Here is a 27,750-nt window from a genome sequence, read left to right on the forward strand (position 1 = left end):
ACTTAACTGTACTACAAGCAAAACTTAACAAAGATCAGCACACCATTTTTGAAGAGGTAACAAAAGAAATTGCACATGGTATACAACACGAAAATAAAGAATGTACCTGCCAAAATTACAAACATATACTACTGTAAGTCAGTGGTGAAGCTGGGTCAGGAAAAACATTCTTAATCAAAATCAGCAAGTTCCTTCAACAATTGACAAACAACAAACGGTCAGCTGTTGTAACTGCCCCCACAGGTTTAGCTGCCTACAACATAGGTGGTGTCACTTTACACCGATTACTATTCCTTCCAGTAGAACACCAAAACAAATTAGACTATTACAAACTTTCTGCAGAAGCTTCAATGGAACTACGCAGAGTATTAAAACAAAGGAAAATACTACTAATAGATGAAGTGAGCATGGTCTCCAACCTAATGTTGGCTTTGATTCACTTCAGATTGCAAGAAGTACTTAAAACAAACCACGAAGAACTCTTTGCAGGGAAACACATTATTGTTTTCGGAGATCTTCTACAATTGACACCAGTGAAAGGTGAACCTATTTTTAAAACCTTAGGACACAAACTATGCCGTAAAACTGTTGGCAGCATAGGAAATACGAACCTTTGGCAACATTTCCAAGACAGTGAATTAAGAGAAAACGTTCTGCAGATCTCACTTATGCCAACATTTTAAAAAGTATTAGAGTTGGTGTATTATCTCAAGAAGCTCAAGCAATATTGTAAAACCGGCACATTCATGCACTTTATGGCGATAACGCATGTGCTATTGATGTTATGGAACAATTAGCGCACAAAAATGTCAATTGTATGGCCTTAATGCCAACTCTTGCCAGCTGTTTCATATTCAATGAAACAATGTTAAAAAAAGAAATGCAACCAATAATGGAAATTTGCTCCACAGACAAACAAGACTAAATACCTTAGAAAATTCAATCTCCAACACAGCTGGGTTGGAAAAAATATTAAAATTATCCTTAAATTGTAGAGGAATGCTTAAACGTAACTTTGATGTGGAGCAAGGGCTAGTTAATGGGGCACTGGGTACAGTTGTTGGCTTTCAAACATACCCACATGACAATAACATTCAGTTTAATATTCGCTTTGACAAACTTTTAGAAGTGAAAAGGATAGGGCGCTCAACTGCTCGATTCCTTCTCTTCAAAGACATGTATGTTCGTAGAGAACAATTTTCTCTAACTCTTGCATATGCAGTCACCATTCATAAATCCCAAGGTCTTACCCTAGACAAAGCATTGATAGATATAGGAAACAGTCTTTAAAGAAGACATGAGCTACGTAGCACTATCACACTTATGTACACTTGACGGTCTATTTCTAATCAACTTTGATGCAAGTAAAATGAACGCTGATAGTCTTTGCATTTTAGAATACAATAGACTGTGTTCACTGTACACCCCCCATCTGAAATCAGATCCTGTTCCAGAAAAAAGAAAACGTGGTAAAAGAAAACTAATTCAAACAGAAATGCAACAGAATCTGACGGCAAATCCTTCAAAGAAAACAAAAGAAGCTGAAACTTCATCAATTACCAAAAGCAAAGAAGGACCTAATAGGGAAAGTAAATCAGGTACTTCTTCAAAGAAGGAACAGAAACCCCCAAAAAATCACTCGGAGACAGAACTAGCTGGTCCTTTCAAATTTTCAAATGAAACTGGTGTAAGTTGCTATGCAAATGTAGCAATGAATATTCTATTTCAATTGCCACCAATTGTTAACAATATTTACTTACACAGTACAGACCAATTGTGTTTGCAAATGTTAGTCCTTCATAGAAACGCAACACACAATCCTGACAACACGTATAGTGTTCACGGAATAAGACAAGAATTGGACTACTGTGCTGGAATGGTGAGATTCACTATAAACTCACAAGAAGATCCACAATAATTTCTAATGTACTTACTACAAGTACTGGAAAACAAAAACATAGCTATAAATGAAATCTTTCAGATTTCATACATGTGGAAACATACATGCACTCTCTGTAACAATGTGACACGGGAACAAATCCCAAATGAGCGATTTGTGTATGTATCCATACCTTATTGTGAATCCATTCCATTTCAGCAACTTCTACAGAATGCAAACCATGGCAGATTATGTACTATGTGCAATTCAGATAATTGCTCCACCTTACTGATACAAACACATAGTAACTACATAATACTTATGCTTCTACGTTACAATGCAGATGATACCAAAAACAACTGCAAGCTGACTGGATTCACACACGGTCAAGTGTCACTTGGTAAGAAAACCTTTACAACAATAGGTATAATCTACCACGCAGGAGCCACAACCAATGCAGGTCACTACATTGCATATAGGATGGGTTGAATGTAATGAAAGCAGAGATGGCCAGCTAATCTTACAAATGCATATTTAATTTTCTTAAAGCCAAAATTTAATAACTAATCTGTACATCAACATTAACAAAAAGTTCAAGTAAAAGACTATAAACAGTTAGAATACGCCAACAGGTGTCTAACTGCCCAAGAGTGTATAACAACCACACAGATAAATGAATACCACAGATCCGTAACAAAAAATACACAGTTGGAATACGCCAACAGGTATCTAACTGTTTAAAAAATCTGCAACAATCCAACATACATAACATTAATCAGAAACAACAAGTAAACACTCAAAGGAAACAAAGAAATAGTTTGTTGCACAGCAAAGAAAGGTTTTTTTAATCCGACAAGGATTTTTTTCCCCCAGACCCAAGGATTTGAAAAACAAACACAGAAAATGAGAAAAATGCACAGTACACTGGTTTGTAAACTAAATATGAGGGTAAAACAAAAAGCTAAAATGTCTATTGTACAATGTAATAAGTCTTTATAAAATACAAACACTAACATGCTCTTTTTTTTATCACAGAAATTAAAAACTGATATTTCCGCCAAGTACTAAAGTCATGTAAGAAATATATGGAATCTCAACAAAGTAAACAGTAAGTATAATTTCACACATGTCATACATATTCAAATCTATACATCTGATCTATGGCATAGTGGCTGTAGGCAGGGCCTAGAGTGTTGGATGTATAACCTAGCACCTACACCCTGTGGCCAAGCAACCAAGACTGTAGGTCCTACCCACAACCATCGCAGCATATCAAAACCATGGTGGCTTATAACTTCACTGCTTATAACTTTGGTCTTGAGTGCATGGTCTCCCGCCATGCACCCAAGACTCTAGGTCCTGCCCACAACCACTGCAGCATATCACACCCATTTTGGCTTAAAACCTCACTACGTATAAATGTGGTCTTGGGTGCATGGCCTTTGGCCATGGACCCAAGATTCTAGGCCCTCCCCACAACCACCTGATCGATATGCGATACTACGGGTATAGCTATTGCTGTGATATGCTGGGATTGTTCTGGCCAGGGCCTGGAGTCTTGGATGTATGGCCATAGATATTTGAAGCGATAAGTGTGCAGTATATAAAACCCATGGTGGCTTATAACTTCAGTGCTTATAACTTTGTTCTTATAACTTTGTTCTTGGGTGCATGGCCTTCGGCCATGCACACAAGACTCTAGGTCCTGGCCACAACCACCACAGCATATCACACCCATTGTGGCTTGTAACTTCACTACATATAAATTTGGTCTTGGGTGCATGGCCTTCACTCTAGGCCCTTGCCACAACCACCTGATTGATGTTTGATACTACGCATGCACCCAAGAGTCTACCTCCTGCCCAGAACCACCACAGCATATTGCACTCATTGTGGCTTGTAACTTCACTACGTATAAATTTGGTCTTGGGTGCATGGCCTTCGGCCATGCACCCAAGACTGTAGGCCCTCCCCACAACCACCTGATTGATGTTCGATACTACGGGTGTATCTATTGCTGTGATATGCTGTGGTGGTTGTGGCCAGGGCCTAGAGTCTTGGGAGGATGACCTATGGCGTACGGCCATGCACCCAAGACTCTAGGCCCTGGCCACAACCACCGCAGCATATCACACCTATGGCGCCGTATAAATCAATAGCACATCCATAGAAAAAACTTTTTTAACTACAGCATGTACTCAATTTTAATGTTCGCTAACACCACGCGTGTCCTTAGAACACACCACGGCCTGAAGTACTATCCTTATGATACCCCTCATTTTCAATACTTACAAACATCCCGGACAAGGCGAGCATATGGAATACATCATTAACACCTGCCGCCTAAACAAATACAGTGTTTCACCCATCTCTTACTCTCTGAACCTCCCCACATACTCTGGCACACCAAAACAGTTTCTGAAACAGCATTTCGCCTCTGGTCGCCACCGCGCTGTCGGCGGATCCAAGATGTCGGGCGCATCCAAACAATCTGACGCACATCACGCCTCACTCCAGCCAATCTGCAGACACGTCGCATGTCTGCGGTCATTACGGCAGCACCTTAGCCAATCGTTATCTTGTCCGCGGAGCGAAAAGGGAGGTATGACCGCGGAGCGGACATAGATATCCCAAATTTTTTAGACCTACTTTTTGGTCATTTTAAAGAAAACTACTGGAAGGATTGGCACCAAATTTACAAAAGCACCTTTCGGGACCAAGCCCTTGCCCCTGCCGCAAATTTGGTGAAAATCCATCCAGCGGTTTGGCCTGTTGGCATGCGCAAAGTTTTTCCCTCATTCAGTCTATGGGAAAAAAAGATGTTTTGGTACCCTTGCACAGCTCCAACACCTCTTCCTATTCATTATCCATTTACAATCTAGTACACAGTACATACTTTTAGCAAAACTGCTATTTATCTTAAAATGGCATCAGCTAATACCATCCCTCCTCCCCAAGAGGCACCACCACTGCAGTAATCAAGGAGTATGAGAAACACTGCCCCCTACCTTAGAAATAACTCACGCGCAACATTTTCCCTTGTCCACCTACCCTCCATATTAGTGTCTGGTTCCTCTTCCCTCTTCTGAGATCGCCTGCCAAAAAAACAGATCCAAAATCAACAAAAGACATATTCCTTTAGGAACCACCTTTCACAGTTAAAAAATAGAACTAAAAAAACATGTATAGACTCCATCTACTTTATATTTCTCAGTAAAGTACATAGACTCAATAAGATTTTCCAACATTTCCATTTGCATTTTGTGTTATGCTAATGGGAATATTGTGGTGTTCATCCACCATTCCAGGGACTGGAACAGTGGATACCGGCCCAGCAGCTCAAGTAATCAGCCCAAGCGAAGTGAGGGTGGATAACGAGGTCTCTGGACCATTATTCTGCCATTCCAACCCGTGAAATGGGGAATGAAGGCCATTAGCACCCTAGGTTCCCAAAGCGAGAACCCGGGGTGTTAAAAAAGAGGATTTTCCAACAGTCACAGTCACAGTAATCCACCCGTTCACGACTACGTGCACCTGACCAATGAAGAACCCATCAGTTGGCATCTGGAATCCATGGCAATCGCAGTAAGGCATCATGTAGCTATTTGAAAAACATAACAGAAAATATGTATCAAACCCGACCTTTATTACACTTTATTGCAATATCTGTATTATTTTCTTAATTCGGCATAGAGTTTAAACTAACGATTAGCACACACATATCAAACAATCTCAAAAAATAGAAAAATAACCTAGAAACTGATCCACAATTCCATATAGGCATACATGACATTTTAAAGAAATATTAGCGTTGAACCTGGGTGAATCTAGTTATGGTCGACAAACGCCTACATTCTGCACTTCCCATAACCACATAAAAAAGACAACCACACAGAAAAATAGTACTTGAGTTACATTGCCAAAATAAATTTTCTGAGAATAATAGGTTGAAGCTCGTTCCGGTATACAGTCGTCAAAAGCAAACTTACATAATATTCACCGTCTCCATTGTATTTGCGAAAATCAGTCCGTAATGCTCAATCCGCTTGCATCAAAGACCCTTCATGAACTGAATTCACATGTTCCGTACACACTTTTGGAATGCATAACCTTATCAAATGTTCTTTATTACAAACCTCCTCTTGCTGACTCTTCACGAAAAAATCCCTTTCTCTCAATGTCAAAAAACAATTGACCCTTCTACTTTCTGTCCCATGCGTGGGCGGGCTTAGCTCGCAACCAAAAAATCAAAGTTGCTGACCTTCACTCAGAATCTAAATACATTCTCACTTTGCAACAACACCGCTCAACGCACCCATGAGAACTCGTATTGTCATACACGTGCACGGCCGCTGTTTCCATCAAACACTGCAGGTGGCTGCCTCAGATGCCAATCTCTAGGGGGCACCAATGTGACTCCAATCTTATTTTACATACATTGTAACACAGACACATTACTCCATCGGTAGTTTACGCAAAATATATTGAGGAATACCTCCAAATAGGGAGGCCAACTTTGTCACATCTCTTTGCGGGACAAAAGGTGGTGATGATGTCACGGCGTCCTTCACCTGGCAGAATGAATGTATTGCACCCAAAGCTACTGACATGACCGGCCTGCAAGCCTATCACGTCAGTAGCTGTGGTTGCAATACAATAGGACTCTTATTTACAGATTAGATGCCACTTGCCAGCCACTGTTATTCCCATTCACGGGAAAGGTATGTATATGACCCCCTCCCCGCTCGGCCCTAACTCCCAGCATGACTAATTGTGACTCCTAACTTACTCTGTTAGATCACAAATTGTGCTTGAACAGAGCAAGTCGGGACAACCCACGTCCCGCAGAGCCACTTGGCAAACTGCGCAACACGGGCGCCAATTGTGGGACCATCCCGCAAATTACGGTACAGTTGTTCACCCTACCTCCAAATATACCGTATGACTTTTGTGACAAAAAAAACACCACTTTTTTTCTTCTTGCTGCCACATCTCGTCCCATCCTCAATAACCCTCTCCTTCCCCAGACAGTATTTGATAAGTTTAACAAGTGCAATGTTGTGGTGTTTTATATGTTTTTGCAGCGATGTCCGCGGACACCAAAACACGGATCAAAGATGGCGGGCGCATTGGAACAATCTGACGCACTTGACGTCCTTCACTATGCAATGAGCGAATGCGTCACATGTCCGCGGACATGACGCGTCAGATTACCCAATCGGTGTCCTGCCTGCGGAGCGAACAGGGAAGTGTGTCCGCAGAGCATAGATATCACTGATTTTTTAGACCTACTTTTTGATTGTTTAAAAAAAACTACTGGATGGGTTTTTACCAAATTTACAAAAGCACGCTTTCGGGACCAAACCGCTGCTCCTGCCGCAAATTTGTTGAAAATCCGTCCAGCGGTTTGATCTGTAGCCGTGCGGAAAGTTTTTTCCCCCCCATTCAGTCTATGGGAAAAGAAGTTTTGGGACCCCCCCCCTATAACTTTACCCCCCTTGGACCAAACCTCACCAAACTCAGAGTGGGCCATATACTTTTTTTGCAAAGTTTGGTGAGCATTCGTCTAGGGGGAGCGGAGTTATAAACCATAGCAAATGTAATTAAATGCATAAATACTTATACCCTTCTTTCTTAAAACTAGTTTTTAACGATTTCTTTACTTTGATTTTAGTGTTTCACTGTTCATTACAAACATGATTCCATGCATTCCGAAGGTCGTGTTGTGTGTCTGTATTGGTCGTGACTGTTATCGGGGAATTGAGGGTTTCATTGCGTTCCAACTATCTTTACGCACATTCACATTCAGTGCATCTGGTATGGGCATTTCGTCAGGGACAATTGTGGTGTTTTTTCGTACAAATAGATGTTCATACTTTCATTCTGAGGTTGGTGTTCCTGCTTAGTCCTGTCTCAATTATGTTTAGCATATGGTGGCTGCATTCTCGTGTGCATGTATGCACATCCTCATTCATAACACACCGATTGGTCACTCCGGGCATTCTGCGGGTACTGTATGTGTGCATTGTTTGTTCCTTTCATCTGAGGCTATTGTCCTCACTGGTATTTGGCGCAGGGTGTGTGTACTCAAATACTGTTTGTTACGTGCTGTCAGTGACTGTTTCAAGGCTATTTTCCTTACAGGCTGCTTGTTCTGTGAATATTATTCTGAGCATGTTACTGCTACTCATGCATGGCGTGGGCTTGTATGGAGCGCCTGTTGTCTATGGCTGTTGTGCTGAATTGAATTATGCATGTGTTTTTCTGAGCTTATTATTCTTAGCATATTTATGGTCATGGCCCATTTATCTTTAGCAAAAGCCAGGCTTCCTTTTCAAACTGCACTGACATGCAGATCATACAATACAGAAGGCAAAGACAATCCTTTGCTTAGGAGAGTGGAACAAGGGGACATGGGGACTGGGGACATGATGGAGTTGGAGATACACTATACATAAACTTTAGTGGCTGGGGCCTTTATTGACATAGATGCAGGTTACATTTATGTATTCCAGTGGGACTTTCACAACAGGAGCAGACTTGCTGGTCAATTGAAAAGGCATTGTGTGGGGGTTGAAGGCGTTCCTTTACTTGTTAGCAAGTGCAATTTGAGCCTGGTCTTGCACGGTTTTACTGAATGAATGCCTTTAATGGGCGTTGGAGACATTCCAGTGGAGTCTGGCAAGTAGTACGAGGGATCGAAAGTGAAAGGAAGTGCAGGGCTTCATGAGACAAATAGGCTGGTGAGAAAAGAGGAGCGGCAAGTTTGAGAAGGGGAGTACAGTGAGGAGCAGTTGGCAAGATAATGGGGTGCATGACCATGGATATATTTGCAGACAAGTAGTAGGAATTTGTAGGCGGAGTGATTTTGCATGGTGAGCCATCCAGTATGGTGACAGTAGGTTGAGGTGGGTGTGTATCTGTGGGTTGAAAAAGGTGTATGTGGCAAAGGTGTGAACTTTGTTAATGGGAGCGAAGAATTAAAGGGGAAGATCAAGAAGTAGGTGTTGCACATTAGTTCAGTTTACTGAGCCCCAGAGTAGAGATCAAAGATGAAGTTGAGTAGAGCATGAGGTGAGAGCATGTTTCTCATGTTCAAGATGTTGAGTCTGGCTGCAGTGGCAGTGACCGTGATGAATTGAAAAAGTTGCCTGTTGCTGTCAGAGAAGGGGAGATGTGGTGAGGAGCCAGGGTAAAAGGTCATGAGGAGGTGTGATTAGTGTTGGAGGCCGGGAGAAAGATGGCTTCTGTCTTGCAGGAGTTTAGCATAATGTAATTTCAATCAAGTCACATAGTGGCAGATGGCAGTGAGGCTGTTGGTTGAGCAGTCTGAGATAGCATTGTGAGGGAGGAGAAAGATGATTATGTGAGTGTCATCAGTGAAGAGGTTATAGTGGAAGCCAAAGGAAGGAGTTACTTAAACAGGGAGGGGGGTGTCAATGGATGCAGGTGAGTGGGCCTAGGACTGATCCTCGAGGGACACCCATTTTGCAGATGAATGTCATAGTGTGCTCATTTTATTGGCTTGTAGGAAGTGTCTTTTGTCTAGGGCTATTGTGCTGAATTTTGCTACACATGCGCTATTCAGAGTGAATTGTTCTGAGTGTATTATCATTCCCAGTGCATCTTTCTTTATTTAACTATTCTTTTTCTACATGAAAATAGTCAGGAAAATTAAACAAAATTGCCATTAGTGTTTGGATGTAATGTAAGGGGCCTTATGCATCTCCTTTCTGCCAGTTTTGGTGGCTTTGCTGCAAATGGTTCTGTAAGAAAAGGGAAGTCATTAGTGGGACAATAGGAGATGCTGATATACACCTTTGGTGTTGATCTCTGCAACTCTACTATTCTCCTTTCTATTGGTTTGACGGAGAGTCTTTGGAATATGTTATCCATAGGGAAGGCAGCATTTTGTGTCTGTTTAGCTGCTGATGTGGAAGAGTGATGTAGGGCTGAAGAGGAGATCTTCGGTACCGCTTGATTACTTTTGTTGAGCAGCCCTCTATGGGGAATGTGTGTGTAGTGTGAGGCGGTACGAGTTCTTAGAGAGGAATCAGTTAGTTGGAGGAAGACGGGGCATAGGTCTTAACAGGCAAAACTAAACTGCAACTTTACACTCATGTCGCTGGTATCTTGCAGACTGGTCCCATTTCACAATCTCACATTGCCAATACCTCCCCCTCTCTCTCTCTGTCTGTCTCTCTTTCTTTCTCTCTCTCTCTAACTCTCTCTCTCCCGTTCTTCCTCTCTACTTCTCTGTCTCTCTCTCTCTCTCTCTCCTCCTCCTCTCCTTCTCTGTCTCTCTTTCTCTCTCAAATAAATACATTGCACCCCATGTGCTACAAAAGAAGGATCTGTGAATTGGAAGATGAGGGAAAGAGGCAGTCTGGAAAGTCCACTCACAGCCATAAGTTGCATGCTAGGAGTGATGGGAGGCAAGAACCTTTAGTTCGAATAAAGGGCTTCTTGAAATGTGAAGACTGCGGGAGCTCATTTCAGCTTCGTTTTTTGGATTGGTTGGCAGGCAGAGAGACACCTCAAGCCTCACTCTAACATGCTCCGGTGGTATGCTGTGTGGCCTGCTCAGACTCCGCGAGCAATGGCTGTCATAGGCTGGGAATTGAGTTGGTCGGGCATTGGTTGGGCAAAGTGCCAGAATCCCTGCTAGTTTCTCCCAAGGGTCTTACCTGCTTTCAACCACAAGCCTGAAACTCCTCTCACATAGGACACACAGTCACATGCCAAAATGAAATTCCTTCCATTCCCACCAGCCAGGGCTCACCAGTTGTTGAGGCAGCACTGGAGGTTCCTCGCAATGAGATGAGGACCAGTGCAGATACAATGCGGAATGTGGATGCCTCAAAGTGCCCCACGAACCTAGGCGCCTCATTTCTAGGGCTAAAGAGGATACAGGACGGTGAAGTGAAGCATGGTGACAGTAGAAGAAACGGTGTTTAGGTGGGGGGGGGTCCAATGAACAGAGCAACAACACTGCAATCGTGAATTTGCAGTCTCTCTTGCCCCTTGCTATGTAAGGATCTCTGCCCAAGATGCTTCTGAAGATGTGCCCAACAGCTAAATAATGTGCCCAGATCAGATGCTTTTGCCAAAGTAAGTGAACCTTTGTATACTATTTCGAATGCATTATTGTAAGCGTTTTATCCTGAGTAAATTTGTATTGGTCTTGGTGTGAGATTGTGTAGTGACCGTTCACCTATGCCGGAGTTATCTGCGAGGTACATACTTACTGTGCGTGTATGATTGTGAATATGTTGTCTTGATACATTTTGAGAAATAGTATGCAATGTTGCTTGCATTGCGTGTCCTTTTTTTTTATAAACAGTTAATATTTTCATTTTTTAAATAGATTGGTTTAAACATTTTCTAAACATGTTTGCAATTGTTAATTTTTTGACTCACTTTTTTACTCCTCCAACTTTCTTGAGGGATGAAGATTTAGGGAGAATCGAGATGATACAAACATATTTTTAATGGCCCTTGGTCTCCCTCGAACTTGTCAAACTCTTTTGAAAACACAGTTTGAGGGTGCCGTGGATCTCTTTTTGGGAAGTTCTAGCACACATAGTAGGGACAACTAAGCCTGATGGGCATCAATTGGGCTAGTCTGTCAAGCAAATGGACATGATGTGATTTATAAGGGAATATTGCATTGGAAGATACAGATTGGAGAAAGGGTATATTGTAGGGAAATTGTTCGAAGGAGTGCTTAGAGGTGGAAAATGTAGGGGAGGAGGACATGATTAGGGTTGTTTTATGTAATCATGGCGATAGGGACATTTAAGTTTGTTAAAGGCAATACACTAGGCTGGTGACTGTTGTGGCCTTCAATCAATGTTACTAAAGTGGGGGTTCAGAGGTGCAGGTTCAGTTAATGTTAAAGGTGGTTTGTGCAGATTTAGGAAAGTTAGGGGGGGTCAGGCCCACCCAAAATATGTAAAAGTGGGAATTTACAGATGTTGATGTCACTGCGGTGGGCCCAAGTACATAAGCTTCAGACCCCACTTGTTCGACAATCCTGGCTATACCTCTGATGGGTAGGGGGTAGAGTCAGGCTAGCCCAGCTGCAGTTGAGCAGCTGGTAAGAGGGAATATTGCAGTGAGAAATGCAGTTGGGAGAAAAAGTATGCTGTTGAGGAAATTGAAGCAGGTAATCTTGATAGGTTTGTGGGGCTAGGAGGGTTGTATGTGCAGACATATTATTAGGAGTCTTTTATTCTACTGAGGGATTTTTTGTTGTGAGCGTTGGCATGTCACATTAAAGCAAACTTTTCACTTAAATGCAAACTGTGGTCAGTGCTATTTGGCCCAGTTTGTGTTCTCAACATTTTAACTGGGAGTGACAGTAGTCAAAGTGAGCGGGAGCGGACGGGAGTGGTGCTCCTCTACTTTTTAAAATTACATTTTACAGCTCCTATACTTTTATTTTAAAAAGTAACCGTTCCGGAACGGTTTCGTTTTAAAATAGAAGTGTGGGAAGAAGTTGAAACTTGCACTTTCAATGCACTGCACTGAACGTTCCCTTAAACAGCAGGTGCATGTGCTTGGTAGTGTGTATTGTGTGTGGGAAGGGACGTGGTGATGGGGTTTGTGGGGAGTGGGTGCAGACCGGTAGGGAACATAGTTCCACTGCTTCTTTTTGTACACTTCGATCACTGGGGAGTGAATATAGTCGTTTTGGTCACACTGCAGCTGACACCATTAGACAAAGTGTATTACCATAGTATCCTCTGCTTCCAAAGATCAGCATGGCTACTGCTCCCGCCGTCAGTCCACATTAACTCCCAATTGACAAAGTAACGATAGCTGCAAGACTAACTCCATATTTCTTCCATCATCATCAGGATTTTCCATGTAGATCTTTCATCAAATTATATGTAGCCAAAGTGGCCCCTATTAATCTATATGCTTTTCCTGTCTGGGACATTGAGGGCATCTACCAATTAAAATGGTTTGAGAGAAACTACTGATGCTGAGCCTTGAAATTGTCAAAATGGAACCCCAAAATGTGTAATTCGTCATGCATGGGGCTTCTCTTTATGCCTCGTATGCCTCGTAGGCCTACCAAGTGTATTCTTGTATACTCTGATGCACTTAAGGTGCACACACGGTTTGGTCTTAGTAGAATTAGCTTTGATAAAATATTCAAATCTCCTAACAATGCAATTCTAAATATACTTAATACACTTATTGATCTATATGGACTGTCCCTGATTTGTGACAGAATGGGTGAGATTTGGAAACGGCATAAAGTTTCCTCTGGGGAGACATATTAGTGGATTTTGAAATCTAAAGGACAGTGAACTAATAGCAAATATGAAATCTCTTAGAATCTTTACTCTTTTGTATATACATCTCCTTGCATACGTACCTTCATTGTGCAATGTGTGTGATTTCACATAGGAGAATGACAACATTAAGGTTTCGCCAAAAGTGCATGGCTTCAAGTACCTTGGAATGAAAATGGTACTGTCCTGCTAGTGAAGTCCAAACATTAGAACCTGTGATGTTTGAATGTATAAACTAATATGGCAATACAACCCGAGGAGGGGGGCATTACCGATTGGGTAATGCCCGCCTCCGAGGGTTAATTTGCCATCAGTACCCTGGCATGTTGTACCAGGGTACTAATTTAAATTTTTCTTGAGTCAAGAAACGGCGCTGCAGCGAACAATAAAAAGCAAAAGAAAGGCTGCCAGGGATCGGGGAGAAGGGACTACATGTAGTCCGTTCTCCCTTTCCATGGCGACCTTTAAAATCAATGTAAAAAAAATAAACTAAGAAAATGGCCTCCATGGAAGGGGCGAAGGGACTACACATAGTCCCTTCTCCCTTTCCATGGCGGCCACTCACAGAAAGAACCCTGGAGCGGCGGTGCTCAGAGCCTTCGGGGCAAGGTAAGGCACGTGGGAGGGCCAATGAGCTTGCGTTTTACAAGCTAATTGATCAATGTCATGTTTTGTAAAATGATCTTCTCAACCTAAGATAACACTTTGATTTAGAAGAAACACTAATATACGCAGTGCTTAATTTGTGGGTGTTTGCCAGGCCTGAGCCTTAGTACTTAATTTTGGGCACTGACCCATCTTGTCTCAGACTCAGTTCAATTAAGATATGAGGCCTCATCAGGGATTGGATGGAGCAGCAAAAATGCAGCGGTAACGCTTTTACCTCTGCATTACCGCTCCACCCAATCCTAGGTTTGCACATAAAGTTGAGGTTTACTTCCAACTTTTGGCTGAAGGTAAAACTCTCCACTTCCCCCCATTTGCGGCCCTATTACCGCAGCGCTATTTGCACCGGCTGTAATAGCGCCAAGACTGCCCCATAGAGTCCTATGGATTCTTAACAAAATGGGGAGTAACCGCCTTACCACAACTCGGGATCCAGCACTAATAGCACTGGGCCTAGTTACGGCAACACTATTTGCGTTGGCGGTATCCTGGCTGATTTACGTTATGTTAACTTTATTTACTATTGCAATCCAGTGGGGGCATGGTTTCAGCCTCCCAGCCAATGAGGAGTCTCAGAACAGAACATGGTCCTTGGCACTGGAGGCAACCATCTTCCCCTGCTCTGTCTAAAGTAAGTGCTTCCCTGTGACCCGCGAACCCCATCCCCCCACCCCAAACCCCTTTTCTAGATGTTTAGCCCACTGTCCCACTTACCTGCCGCTGCCATGTCCCTCGCTTGCGCCAGTAGTGTTCCCGGCACATCTCCGACATGCAAATGGCCACCATGGAAAGGGAGAAGGGAGTACGTGTAGTTCCCTTCTCCCCGATCCATTGCGGCCATTTCTTGAGACATGTCAAACATGTGATTTCTCAACTTTAAAAAAACACTATTAGTATCCCTGTACAACGTGCCCGGATACTAATAACAAAATAGCCCTTGCAGGGGGGGCATAACTGGGCCGGTAATGCCCCCCCGCTTGGGTAATAATGCTTAAGTAATGCACTTACCATTAGTCACGTGTGTATTCATGCATAACTGTTGAGTTTGTGTTAATCATGTTGTGGTCTAGCACCTTGAAGCGTCACTTGTGCTAGATGGAATTATCAATAAAGATCTGAGACCATGTAACCAGATAGACTCAAGGAATATGGCAAAGTACTACTTTATTCTCAGGTTAATAAAGCACTGTCAACTGGTAAACATCGGACAGATGCTTGCACACTCGCACACAAACCTGATTACTCAGAGGTGTACCCTAATTAGATACCCTAATATGCATCATCTATGATGTCATCCTACGTGGCAAACCATAAAACCTATTAGCGGGAGGGATTGGTTAGGGGAACATATCTACTTATAGAATATATACAGGTTAGTACTTCATTGGCTGTTTCTTATCTGTAAGACAACCCTCAACCTACCTCTACATATGCATAATACTGATTATAGCTAACTAAATGGCAGAAGATTGGTCTATGCAACATTTTATAGCAGGTTGCTCCATAGACCCACCGATGGGTTGGCATTCTCACCCAACCTTGGACTTTCAACTCAGCTAGCAGCATGTAAGGAAACCAAGGATTAGGTGCTTCAATCACGTCATATTACTCCCCACTTTTCCAAATAGTCCATCATCTCTCATCAGTCTGGCCATGAGCCAACGTTTCCCGTCAGTAGTTGACCTTGTAGCATGTTCTAGGACATTTAAGGGAGTGAAAAGCACATCACTATCTTCATTTGAAGCTTAATGTATAGCCCTTGTTTTTGACTTCTCAGTCACATGTGAAGAGACCACGAATTTGTCAATTTCAGCCTTTTATTTACTGCTATTTGATTTAATTATAATGGGTGTCATTGCTCTAGAGACTTGCTCACTCTACCTTGTATAGACTTTATACACTTTTAATTGTCAAATACTTGGCTCTTGCAAATGTTTTCTTCTCTTTAATGTTAGAGAAATATGTCTTACGTCCATGACTCATTCGTCGGCCTCCCTTTGTGCTTTACAGCTATTCCTTAAAAATAGCATCCTTGATCCCATCCCAACATTGACTACTCTTTGTTTTGCACACAAAGCTGTTCTTCCAGTGTCTCCTGACTTGGTAACTCTAATTGGCTTCTGAGGGAGTTGAATTGAATATTTACACAAGCAAGCATCCATTTTCCAACAATGGTCGTCCTTGCCACATTTGATATATTCCTTTATAGCAAGCTTCTATGTATCTTTTCTACCTTGCTTTACTGCATATTTACACTTATTGGACAGCAAGCTACTTTGCCTTCTTTTGCATTCATGATTACCTTATCGTTTCGTACATGTTTCTCTTATCGCTTCAGTTACATCGTCACTCTTAAGTATTTTCATATAGTCTCAGCATGGTTTCATACATCTTCTCCATGACATCACTCTGTCCTCATCAGATTTCACTCAGCTCTCCATGATGTCCAATGGTGCTTGCTGACATCCTTCCACACAGCATCCTTCCACACTTTCAGTGCGAGGGTACATTCGATATGGTTGTCTGAGTGCATATTGTCTCTCATACACTCGATGAGGTATAGGCATTACACATGGAGTCTCAAAAAGGGCCTTTCTCCTGCTGTTCCAGTATGACGGTGGTGGGGGGGCAGGAGTTAGGGAAAATGCATCCACCTGTTCCTCTACAATGTGGAATATCAATTACATATGCAACACATGTTTGCTATCAAACATGTAAATAAATGTTTGTTTTTTTTAAAGCTGGGTGGTTAGTGTTTTAAGTTTCATACTGGTCTAACTATGAGTCTAAATAACTACTAGATAGAATTTTCGCTGGGCATGATTTAGTTTGTGGGCTACGTATGGACACGTTGATGAAAGATTCCACACCAGCTATGCACAAATTAGCTGTTACCATTGGCTAACGAATGTGGGTGCTGAGTCAATTAGAAATGACTTACAAATGATTTCTATCTAAAGATGACTGCCCAGCGAGGGTTTACCCAAGCCAGATACAACACATGAATGTTGAAGGCACTTGAACAATTCCAGCCATGGTCCTTCAACTCTGCAGCAGATTCCTAGTGACAATTTGTCCAAACATGATGATTACTTTAATGGTAAGCACTGTGTTAGGGGCGAACAGGGGCAGTAACTGCCTGCCAGCCCGAGCCAGGTATCTTGTAATCAGCCCTGTCTGCCCCCTAAGGTGGTTTCTATCACTATTAGCATCCCAGAGCGTTCCTGTGAGATTCTAATTATAAATTGTTTTTTTCTGTAAAAGGAACTAGGGTTGCATGTGCAAACTCAATATCCATTAAAAAAGAAAACCTGCAACCTTATGTGGCCTGCATTAGGAATAGTAAAAGGTGCTAATGTCTGTACTAATTATAAGGCTAGTATATGGGGATTGGAATGAAGGAGCTGCTGCCTGCAAGGTAGGTGGCAAGCTGCGGTGGATGTGAAGGGCATTGAGGGCAGGCTTGCAGGGCGAGAGGCGAGGCAAGTAAGTGGGCTGGAGCACTGGCGCAGTGGCATTATCGAGGCAGCAGGGCAGAGGCAACAAAAGTCAGGAGAGAACGCAGGCAGATAATGCCAGATTCCTCACACATTCCTGGCTTCCTAATTGGCTGAAGCCTCTTCTCTTAAAGGGTAACCCCTTTTGCCATTTGACCACAAGGAACTGTTCAGTGCCTGCTGACATGTGGTTGCTGAACGATTCAAGGTTGATACCTGCAGACAATGAGAGGAAGCAGAAACGGAGGAATTCTGGACTTCAACCCCTGTCTAGATGAGAATTCCCGAGATGATGGGTGACTAATCCTCAACAAAGCAGTTCAATAAATATCAAAATGAACTAGAAATCTGTAGTTTCTACATGAAATACAACAAATGCATACATGGTGATAAAGCATATTTTCTGTACCCGATTCATCTTGAGGAAGAGGCAGGGTTGGCCCAAAGAATAGCCAAAGGTTGGGTCCTCAATTCCCGAACAATTCTGCAGTAGCGAGCGCTTAAACTGGCAGGCTTTCTTCGGTTCATCCTCTTTCCCTGGTTGATTAAAGTATTTTCCAGGAGTGCATTCAATGTTCTTTGATGTTTGTATACTGTCATTATAAGCTGAAGTAAAGAAACAAAGTCACACGACCAAACTCTGGATTCATACAAAAAATTGGAGAATAAAATCATTTGCATTTAGAAGGCATAATTCTTACAAAGTGTGCCCACCATGTGAGTATGTATCCTATATAGGAAGTGAGAGCAAGCCCTCCGATGAGACCCATTTTTCATTGTATCATACTTGGCTACCAGTTCAATGCCTTGTTTTTAGTTGTCTTACAGTTAAATCACGCTAGTGGTCTAATAGGTGAAGCGCTTCTAGAAGGAGGCAATTATCAAAAGATCTTTATTGATGCCTAAAATAATGTCATTTCTAGTGTTATGATGGCTGATTTTCTTGTTAACCCCTGCTCCTTATTCTCAACATACCACAGTACATGTAAAGAACATGAAGGAATGAGTGAATAAGTAGTTTGAGTGTGAGTATTTAAATATCACACAAAATACAAATAATTGGCTATAGGAGCTGCTGACCATATGCTAGGATCGAGTGGAGAGGTTAGTTATTGACTCAGAGATAATACATTGAGGAGGATGTTTCAAGTGTTCTTATTAACCATGTAAACTTCTAGATACTATCTTCAGGTCAGAGTGAGAAATTGTGGCAGTCCCAATCTAGATAACTCCAGACCACAAATTGCCCTTTACGTTTCAGAAGAGGTTTGGCTTCCGGGACAATGGTTATTACTGTTGTTTGGGAGCGGAGTGGTCAGCCGGGGTTGTCCAAGTGGATCCATTGACCAAGACATAAAGGAGTTAGACGTGCACACGTGCACATGAAAGTGACCATGATGTATTCAATGTTCTCCCCAACAATTAACCAGTAGAAGGAGCAAAGAGTTGAAGAGAAAGGTTGCTTTCTTTAGTAGTGCAAAGGCCCTTCAGAAACGTGGTTTTGGGCATATTGTGGTGTTTTTGTATTTTGAATGGAACCATCCATAAAGAGGGAGTATTTATTTATTTATTTGTATTTGTTTGGATACATACAAACAGGCAAGCAATATCTTTTGGTCACAAAGGAGCGTACAAAAGGTAATGTAGCAGACACATGGGAGAAAGTTCAGGTGGCATGATGAACGGGTTTGAGAAGGGGTATATTGTACAGATAGTGGCAACACAACAATACAGTGGACAAACATAGGACAAGTAAGTGTCAGTGTACCCCTATGATTGTCCTACCGGCAGTCTAGCCACCTAAACATGAGCTGTGACCTCAAACTATTAAGTGCTAGTGTGGTGAGGAAAAGAGAGGGAAGAGTCCGGTCAGAGGTGAGGGAAGGTGTAAGTAGTAAATCTGGAGAGGCGAGTCAATAGGATAGCTCAGAAGCGAGGAGTTGGGCTTTCAATTTGCTTTTGAATACATTAATGTGGACCGTGTTTTGAATTGCAGTGGGGAGTTCCAAGTAAATGGAGCAAGAAGAGTGAAAGCGTGGAAACGAGAGGATGCACATGGTGTGCGAGGTGCCACAAAGGTGGTGGAGGAGGCAGAGGCGAACAGCCATTGCAGGTTTAGAGATGAAAGAGAATGCGTGTCAAAGGTCGTAAATTACACTGTGGTTTCCACCTGAAGAGGAGTAGGGAATAGTTTCAGGTGGGAACTAGATAGGCAGGGGAGGAGAAGAGAGAGAGGATTTGTCAGGAAAGAAAAGCAGCTCTGTTTTGGAGGAGTTGCACATACGAAAGTTTGAGGCCATCCAGTATTAAATAGCAGAGAGACAGTCAGAGATTTTGGTAGCTAGGTCAGTGGAGAGTTCAGGGAAGGAGAAAATGATTTGGGTGTTATCTGTGAACAGTTGGTATGAGAAACGAAAGGAGGAAGTACGTGCCCTGAGATTAGAAGTGTGCAGTGTGAACAGGAGGGTACTCAAGACAGAACCTTGCAGCACAACAACAGTAAGAGGAGTGCATTGAGATGCGTTGTTGTTCCAGGAAACAGAGAATTAATGAGGTGCCAGGTAGGACCCAATCGAGGCAAGTGCTTGATCACGAATCCCAAACAGGGTATTGAGGAGATCAGAGTGATTATTGGTTTCAAAGGCAGCATATAAATAGAGGAGGATTAGGATAGAGGATACATTGGAATGTTTAGCAGAGGCAATAAAGGAGTCATCACATGTCAGCGTGGAGACCGTGTATTAATGGGGAGACCCAAGGCTGAGGATGCTGGGATAGTGGTGAAAGTTAGCAGTTGGGAGGGAGAAGAGAAGGAGTTGTGAAGTAGGGACTGGAAGGTGGAGAAAGCACATCAGTGGAGGAAGGATCTGGAGAGAAGGAGGATAGTGAGGTATGAGGGTCAGAGTGTAAGGGAGAAATAGCAGAGGGTTTACATTTTCTCTTGGAAATGGGAGTGGTAGGTGGGGAGGAAAGGTTAAAGGGAGGAAAGATAGTGATAACGATGTTTAATCCAAAGCACTTAATAATGGTGGTGGATATAATGGAGTGGTCCTAAAGAGATGGCATCACAGTAGTGTTAGTTGCTGGGAGAGAGTTCGAGATGAACAGGAGGTCAAGAGAGTTGCCCGCAGCGTGAGTGGGTAGGATAGTAATAGATTGTATAGTGTGTTCATTGAGAAAAGATTGAAGGTCAGGTTTTTGCAGAGTGTTAGGAGAAGGAAAGTTAAAGTCACCTAAGAGGATGAGGATGAGGTGATGTGATAGGGAGAGAGAATCAAGCAGCTGCCCGAGCTCATCAAAGCATGGTCCAGTGTGGCCAGTAGGACGATAGATAGAAATGGTGTGAGCAGAGTGAGGAAGAGTAAAAGGTGAGTGTAAATTCAAAGGAGGTATTGGAGGGGTTAGATGTTAAGGAGGGAAGAAAATAGTGCATGACACAATCGCTTTGCCCATCAGATGAGAAGAGTGAGAGAGGGAAGGTTTGGGGTTATGAAGGGTTGCCAGGGTTGCAGTTTCAGAGGGAGAGATCCAGCTTTCAGGTATAGCAAGGAAATCAAGGAGAGGAGAGCTAGAGTGAAAGTAATCAATTAAGGAAGTCTTTTTGCAAACAGGCAGTGTTCCAGAGTGCAATGTTCAGTTCACACAGCAGTGAGGAGTGGAGGGGTTTAGGATTGAAGGAGCGTAGTTTCAGAGAAGGAGGGGTGGGGTCGGTGGTTGATAGGAGTGGAGCGGTCTATTGGCTGGTGTTGTTTGTTAGAATGGGGAGGTGGTATGGAGACAATGTAGTGAAAGTGGTGAGTTGTGAGTTTTATGATAGAGATAGAAAAAATGGGAGATGTAGCATGATTGGAGAGACCATAAGGAGAGAATAGCAGGATGAAGAGAGAATGCATTTTATTTCAGTAGTAATCGGGGGTAGCTGGCAAAGCACTAGGTGGATTTTAGGTATTACCAGGTGGAGCAGGAGAAGAGGTGATATGAAGGCTCACAGGCAAAGGGGCAAAAAGGCTAGGAGTAAAGGCTTGGAGATTGCCCTTAGATGTTTGCATCTTTTAGTGGGTCACTGGGACTAAGTCGCCCCAGTAAAGAGGAGTAAATTAGGAGGGGTGGCAAGGACCATCCAATGGTGATAGGAGGGAGTCGGAAACAGCAGATCGGGAGCAGGGCTGAGCTCGAGGCTGCTCTCAGACCAGTTAAAGCCCCTCCTGAGGATGAAAAGACCATTAAAAGATGGTGGTTATGAGGTCGGAGATCACCTGTTCAGCCCATGGATCAACATTGGATGGTCCGTGTAGGCCACTGACCTCTAAGGGCAGCCTCAGGCAGCTGAAAGGAGTGCCTCTGGTGGAGTTGTGCAGAGCTCAATGTATCTCACAGCCCAGTTGAAGCCCCTTCTGAGGATGGAAAAACCATTCAAAGATGACGGTTTCTGGGTCAGAGGTCACCTGATCAACCCGTAGATTGACACCAGATGGTTGTTATAGTCCCCCTGTCCTCTGCAGGTAGCTGAAATGAGTGCCTCTGATGACCTGTTGATCTTCAATGAGCGGGTCGAAGTCCATTGGGAGTAGTGGAAGTAGACTTGCTTTGACAAGCAAGCACATGTGTTGTGCCAAGTTCTTTCATATGAGTCAAATTGGCTAAAAGAAAAAGAAAGCGTGTCCCATCTTTATTTTTAAAGGGGATAGCACTGCACTTGTTGTACTCCCCAAGGAGCTTGATCTTAGAGTATGACTGAGCAGCAGTGCAGCGGTTGCATCGTCCCCATATACATATTATGTTCTTTCAGAAAAAAAAGTTGCAAACCGTTGGTTTTTTTTTAGCTGGTGGGAAAACTTGAGCCACTGTTTCCAGCTGTTCTAGTCTGAATTTATGGGTCAACTACGTGCAGTGTTGTTGACTGTTCCAAATGCAAGATCAGTGCAAGGGTACCCTTGGCCTACTGCGTCTGGGAAACTCTCGTAGATGCATGGGGGCTGTCTTAGTCCAGTGTTTTGGCCAGAAGACCCGATGAGCTGACATAGACTAGTTAAACTGGACAATGTCCATTGGCTGCAAACAAAAGGCCTAACTTGTAGGTGGTTGTCTTTTTGTTTGCAGCCCTCTCCCAGTACCTTTCAGGGGATGTCCCTGCCACACCTCTCTCTGCTGCCTGGCCCCTACACTTTGTCTGCCCTCCTACCCCACTTATCCGATGCGCCCGACGGCTGCCGTCTAGGCCATGCCTCCCAAAGGCCTATGTAACAAAGGTGGTCTTATTCTTCTGGCCTTCCATAAATCAGCCTTTCGGGGGCACAGCCTACAGGCTGTGCCTGGTTAAACTGGTGCCCATTCAGTATGAGCAGTTCTCTGACTTACACGTGGACATGCCTCATCCAAATGCCTGAGAGCAACCTGGCTTCACTGCATTTTCCCATTAAGTAAGATGATTTGAAGCAGCCCCCTTTTCCCATGGGCAGATGGTTGCCAAAAATGGGTTGGTGCTTTCTTTATAAATCCCCTCCCCAAGTAGAACTTTTTTGTGGGAACGGGGTGGGATCCTGAAATTAACATGCTGGAGGGTACATGGGGGGCGGTACGGCCAGCAGTTGCTCTTGTGCAAAATCTCTATTCCAGGTATTCTCCAATTTGTTTGACTATCAAACTGGTCGAATCACATTTTGCTGCATTTTAGTTTTCATTTTTAATCTCAAAAAAATAGATGGTGGTTTGGGGTTAGGTATATACAATTATGTGTTTGTGGTTAGTTGAGGAGAGGGGCGAGGGGCTTCTTTCCTATTTTGAGTTGTAAAGTTTGGTAAACTAAATGCAGTAAAATGTGACTCGACCAGTTCAATTCGGTCAAATCTCATGCATCCCTACTCCTGAGGGGCCTGAGGGCCTCCACTGAGGTGGTTGCAGTTATCCTTCAGACTTTTCTTGAAGTGAACTAATGGCAAATTCATGGCTCCCCAAATGTTACTAAGTGCCTACAAGAGGATGAAAAATAATGCCATATAAACTTGTGTAAACCGAGCAAAAATATAGCAGCCATGTCAGGATATAGATATTCATAGACACATACACAGAGAATAGGTAGAGTTACGTTCTTTATAGGTATATAATAAAAGGACCTACCACCAAGATAGCGGTGCATGTTTTCTACATGAGATAGCCATGTGGACCTTTCTGACGCATTGAAGGCAAACCGAAATCCACTGAAGTAGGGCTTAACCATAACACCTTGAAGAAAATACAGTGTGGGTTAATGGAGCCAATGGCTGACCATTCTTTCACTCATTCAGTCTGAGTTTGCAAATATTGAAAATGTGCATGTAGAATATTTATGCAATAGTCAATTTCAAGGGGCACTGTAAGACTAAGAGAACATTCCCCAAAGGCCACTGAAGGCTTCACATCACCGCACAGTTGTATGAAGTGGATGCAATTGAGATTCCACATGTCAGTGGCTAAACGTTTCACACACTGCCAATGAGACTGAATGGTCATACTGTTATGTTGATTGCTTGTTGGTTACTTGTAAAGCCCTTCACATTGCTGTTATTCTGTGTTACGATGGTTTATCAGAATGTAAAATTGTGAGAGGTTCTGAGAAGCCAACCTAAAGGTGCAACCAGTTTGGCTCTAAAGGCTTTGACAAACTTTCAATGGTAGAGTGGCTGAGCAGTTAGGCTTAGACTCAGGTGGTGATGCAATTGGTGTGTACAGTTAACAAGAGAATATTCTGTTAAGGAACACAGGTCTGCATAGGAAAGTTAAGCAATAAGCCCCAAGCAGGGGGGCATTATCACTTCAGGAAATGTTCCGGGGCCCATGGTTACAGGCCGAGCGAATGCCAAAAATCGCCACCAAGGAAAGGGGAAGGGACTATGTATAGTCCCTTCTTCCTTTCCATGGTGGAGTATCGCAGATCGGGAGCGGAGGCGCTGCAGACAGAAGTGTATCCAGAAAGGCTGCTCACGTAGAGGAGCAAAAAAACAGGTAAGTGGAGGGAAGGAGGGGGGGTAAATCTATGGAGCGGGTGGCGGAGCACTTACCTCATTCCCCGGTGGGGAAGATGGCAGCCTCCAGCCGTGAGGCGACTCGGAGCGGGGGAACACTGTCTTGTAATTCCCCCGTTCTGAGTATCCTCATTGGCTGGGAGGCTGCCCCCCCCCGTTTGGTACTAATATTAATTAATACAAGAAAAAAGGTACAATTAGCATGCCACTTAATACTGTTAAACATATGTAGGTTGGGTAACACATTACCTACCTCTTTACAGTACAATGCAAAAGAGTTAATCATAGGCTATATACACAGTTAACAACTACAGTTGGGTAGGGAAACAATTTAGAGAATATCCACAGTCCTTCATATGGCTAGTAGATATTAACACATTAGCACAATGCTTACTAAGTCCAGCCCTACTCTTTTCAGATTTCCAACCGATACACACAGGTGATCTTATTTGTATTTGAATTTATTGATTTATAGAGCGCCTTACACCAAAGCGCTGTACAGTGGAACAACTTAATACATAAAAACATAATCAATATAACGGTGGAAGCAAGATTACAATATGAATCAATCAACAAAACAGTGAAAAGAGCAATTAACTGAAGGGGATAGGGAGAATAGGGGAGTGGGACTGGGTAGGGGGGGTGGTGATGAGTAGGAGGAGGGAAGGGGAAGGGTGAGAGTGGGGAGGCAGGAGAGGAGAGGGGAGGGAGATAGTCAAGGGGAAAGAATAAGGAGGAAGGGGATGCAGAAGGGGGAAGGGGTTTCAAGGAGGAGAATGGAGGAGGAGAGATTTAAGGGAAGTGCCGAATGAGGTGAAGGTGGGGGTAGAGCGGATTGCAAGAGGAAGGGAGTTCCAGTGCAGAGGTGCTAAGAGTTGGAAGGAGCAAAAACGGGAGGAGGCACAGGGGGACAGAGGTACAGTGAGAAGGAAATGGTCATCATACCGAAGGGAACGGGAGGGGAAGTAGAAAGAGAGAAGGGAGGAGAGATAAGGGGGAGCGAGGCCATGAAGAGATTTGAAGACAAGGCAGAGAAAGTGAAATTTAAGTTGGGAGTGAAATGGAAGCCAGCCAAGGTAAGAGAGTGAAGTAGAGATGGAGTCACGGGAGGTAAGGAGACAGAGGGTACGAACAGCAGAGTGGTAGATGGATTTAAGGGGGGCAAGATGAGAAGTAGGTAGTCCAAAGAGTAGGGATGAACAGTAGAAGAGGCGGGAGAAGATGAGGGATGAGATTAAAATTTTGGTAGCATGGAAGGTGAGAGATAGTTATTATGTTGTTTCTTTAAAGTCACTGTAAAACGGTCCTAGTTACTCATCCAGCTATGGTGGCGGTCGACTACTAGTCCCCTGGCCCTCTGCTGCCTTTGGCTTGGTAAGGTATGTAAAGGAGGCATGATATCACAAGTATGCCACTGATACAAAAGGTACAATTTGTGAAAACCTTTATTAAAGTTTGTGGGTTTGGAAGAACTCCTATTTTGCCCTATAACTAGAATGGGAGTAGTCTCTACCATCAAATAATAAATATAACAGCCCTAGTTGAGTCTGAGTATACTAACAAAACCTAATGTCTGCCCTATGTCTTGTACAAAAAGTGTGCAAAGGAGAATACTTTTGCAAAGGAAAATCAGTGTTCAAATATAAAGAATAAATGTGGCTGAGTCAGCTCTCCTCCACATGTAGGGAGGATGACACACCCTGGCTCAGGTTCTTAACACAAAGTCAGTTCAAAACGTGGAACGATGCCCATCTGGCCTTCCATATTAAAGTCTCTCTTTCCAGCTTCCAAAACACAATTCAAGAAAATGTTCATGCCGGTCTCCCTCAGTCGGGCTCAGACCTTTCAAAGCAAAAACAAAACACTTGCAGGCATTCCCTTCCCCAATCTTAATGCACATCCTTTAGGGGTTCCCTTCTCCCAACTTATTACACTTCCGGTCCTCCTCAGTCAGGCTCGGACCGTTTCCTGATGTCGAAGACTTTCGAGTGTATGTGATTTTACTACAGACCCCTGTTGGACCACTTTGACTCTCCCTTCAGCTCATTCACTTTATTGCTACAAACAATTCACCTTTCACAGAGGCTTTCGAGTGGCTTACTTCCTTTCGCCGGACCACTGCGTTACTCAGTATCGCTGGTTTTACAGCTATCATTACTTGAAAGTTCATTCATAGGTCTGCCTTTCTTTGCGTCTCATCCACACGTGTGCAGCCCTCAATTGTGCGATATAATGTTGCAAGTTCAATCTTTCCTTAACACACAACAGTCTTTCATGTTGCTTGCCAACTCACCGGCTTTGTGCGTTTCTTTCTTGTCTTTACATCTTTTCAATTCACAAGCCAAGGTTAGTACCATAGGCTTGGCCTCGCCTCCCCATCTCTGCCGTTCACCCGGGAGGTTCGCTGGCATCCTTCAAACACAATGGAGCCTTCTTGTTTGGGATTTGGCCTTCTCTACGTGTCTTTCTCTGCCTTTTGGAGGCAACAGCCTCTTGCACGTAACTCCTGGGGTTATCTACCCTTTGTTCCCGTCCCTCGGTCTGTTGCTCTGCTCCAGTAGGTTTGCCTTTGCCCCAGAAGACCTGCTTTTGCCTGTGTTTCACTTTTCTCAGAGTGTGTCTCTATGTTCCGCCTTTTATCCGTGTGAGGAGTGCTAATTGGTATTAGATTGATGCACTTAAATTCAAGTGCCTGACTTTGCCTGACCCGATTAGCGAGACATGTCCAATGCGATTTGTAAGGGTTAGTCTCTTTACTCCGTCTCCTTCTGCCTCTTCCCAGTGTTTGTGTAGAAAGTTGGGGATGGGGAGTGATGGAGCATCAGAGAATCCTATGAAATAGGGTGGGCCATGGATACGGGATAGGGGGGAATACCACATCTTACCATTGGTCGCCTCACCCTCAGACCCTGAAGAGGGCACGGCCATCGCCGCCTGAGAGAGATTGATCCCTGGGGACTAGTAGATGAGACACCCTTTGGTTTCTCACAGGTAGCTACTTTTAAATTAAGGGATTTACACCCAATGCAAAAACATTAAACTAGGTGCATGTTTATGAGATATAAGGTATCTCATCAAATGACTCAAATTTGGAGCACCAAAGATGCTTGGTTGTAGGAGGTTCACAGACTGCAAGCTCAAGTCTTCCAGTGATGGTTAAGTCAGTTTCAGGAAGAAAAAGAGACCCAGGACAGTCAGACTTTGCACTCCAGCAAGCTCTTTCTTGTGGTCTGAGACAACAGCAGGAGATTGACAAGGCTCCAGAAGGGCTCTTAGGAGGCCAGAAAGTTTTCCAGCAACAAGGCAGGAAGGAGCCAGGGCAAGGCTGCAGCCCAGTTCTATTTAGGTGCAGGCCAAAAATCAGGCCTGGCAATGAGCCCAACCTTAGAACTGTGATGGAT

At 43.4% G+C, this 27,750-nt stretch overlaps 1 protein-coding gene across 1 annotated transcript in view; it reads right to left on the bottom strand.

Moving 5' to 3' along the window:
- ATP1B4 (ATPase Na+/K+ transporting family member beta 4) overlaps positions 1-27,750 on the bottom strand; it is a 432,920-nt gene that overhangs the window by 92,904 nt on the left and 312,266 nt on the right. The window contains exons 5-6 of the mRNA XM_069612681.1: positions 23,466-23,570; positions 17,758-17,954 (exon numbers count right to left, since the gene is read on the bottom strand). Of these exons, the coding sequence (XP_069468782.1) occupies positions 17,758-17,954; positions 23,466-23,570 (302 nt within the window). The remainder of the gene's footprint in view (positions 1-17,757; positions 17,955-23,465; positions 23,571-27,750) is intronic.

This window comes from Ambystoma mexicanum, chromosome 5p, assembly GCF_040938575.1.
Source record: "Ambystoma mexicanum isolate Mex_15411 chromosome 5p, UKY_AmexF1_1, whole genome shotgun sequence".
Taxonomy (NCBI): Eukaryota; Metazoa; Chordata; class Amphibia; order Caudata; family Ambystomatidae; genus Ambystoma; species Ambystoma mexicanum.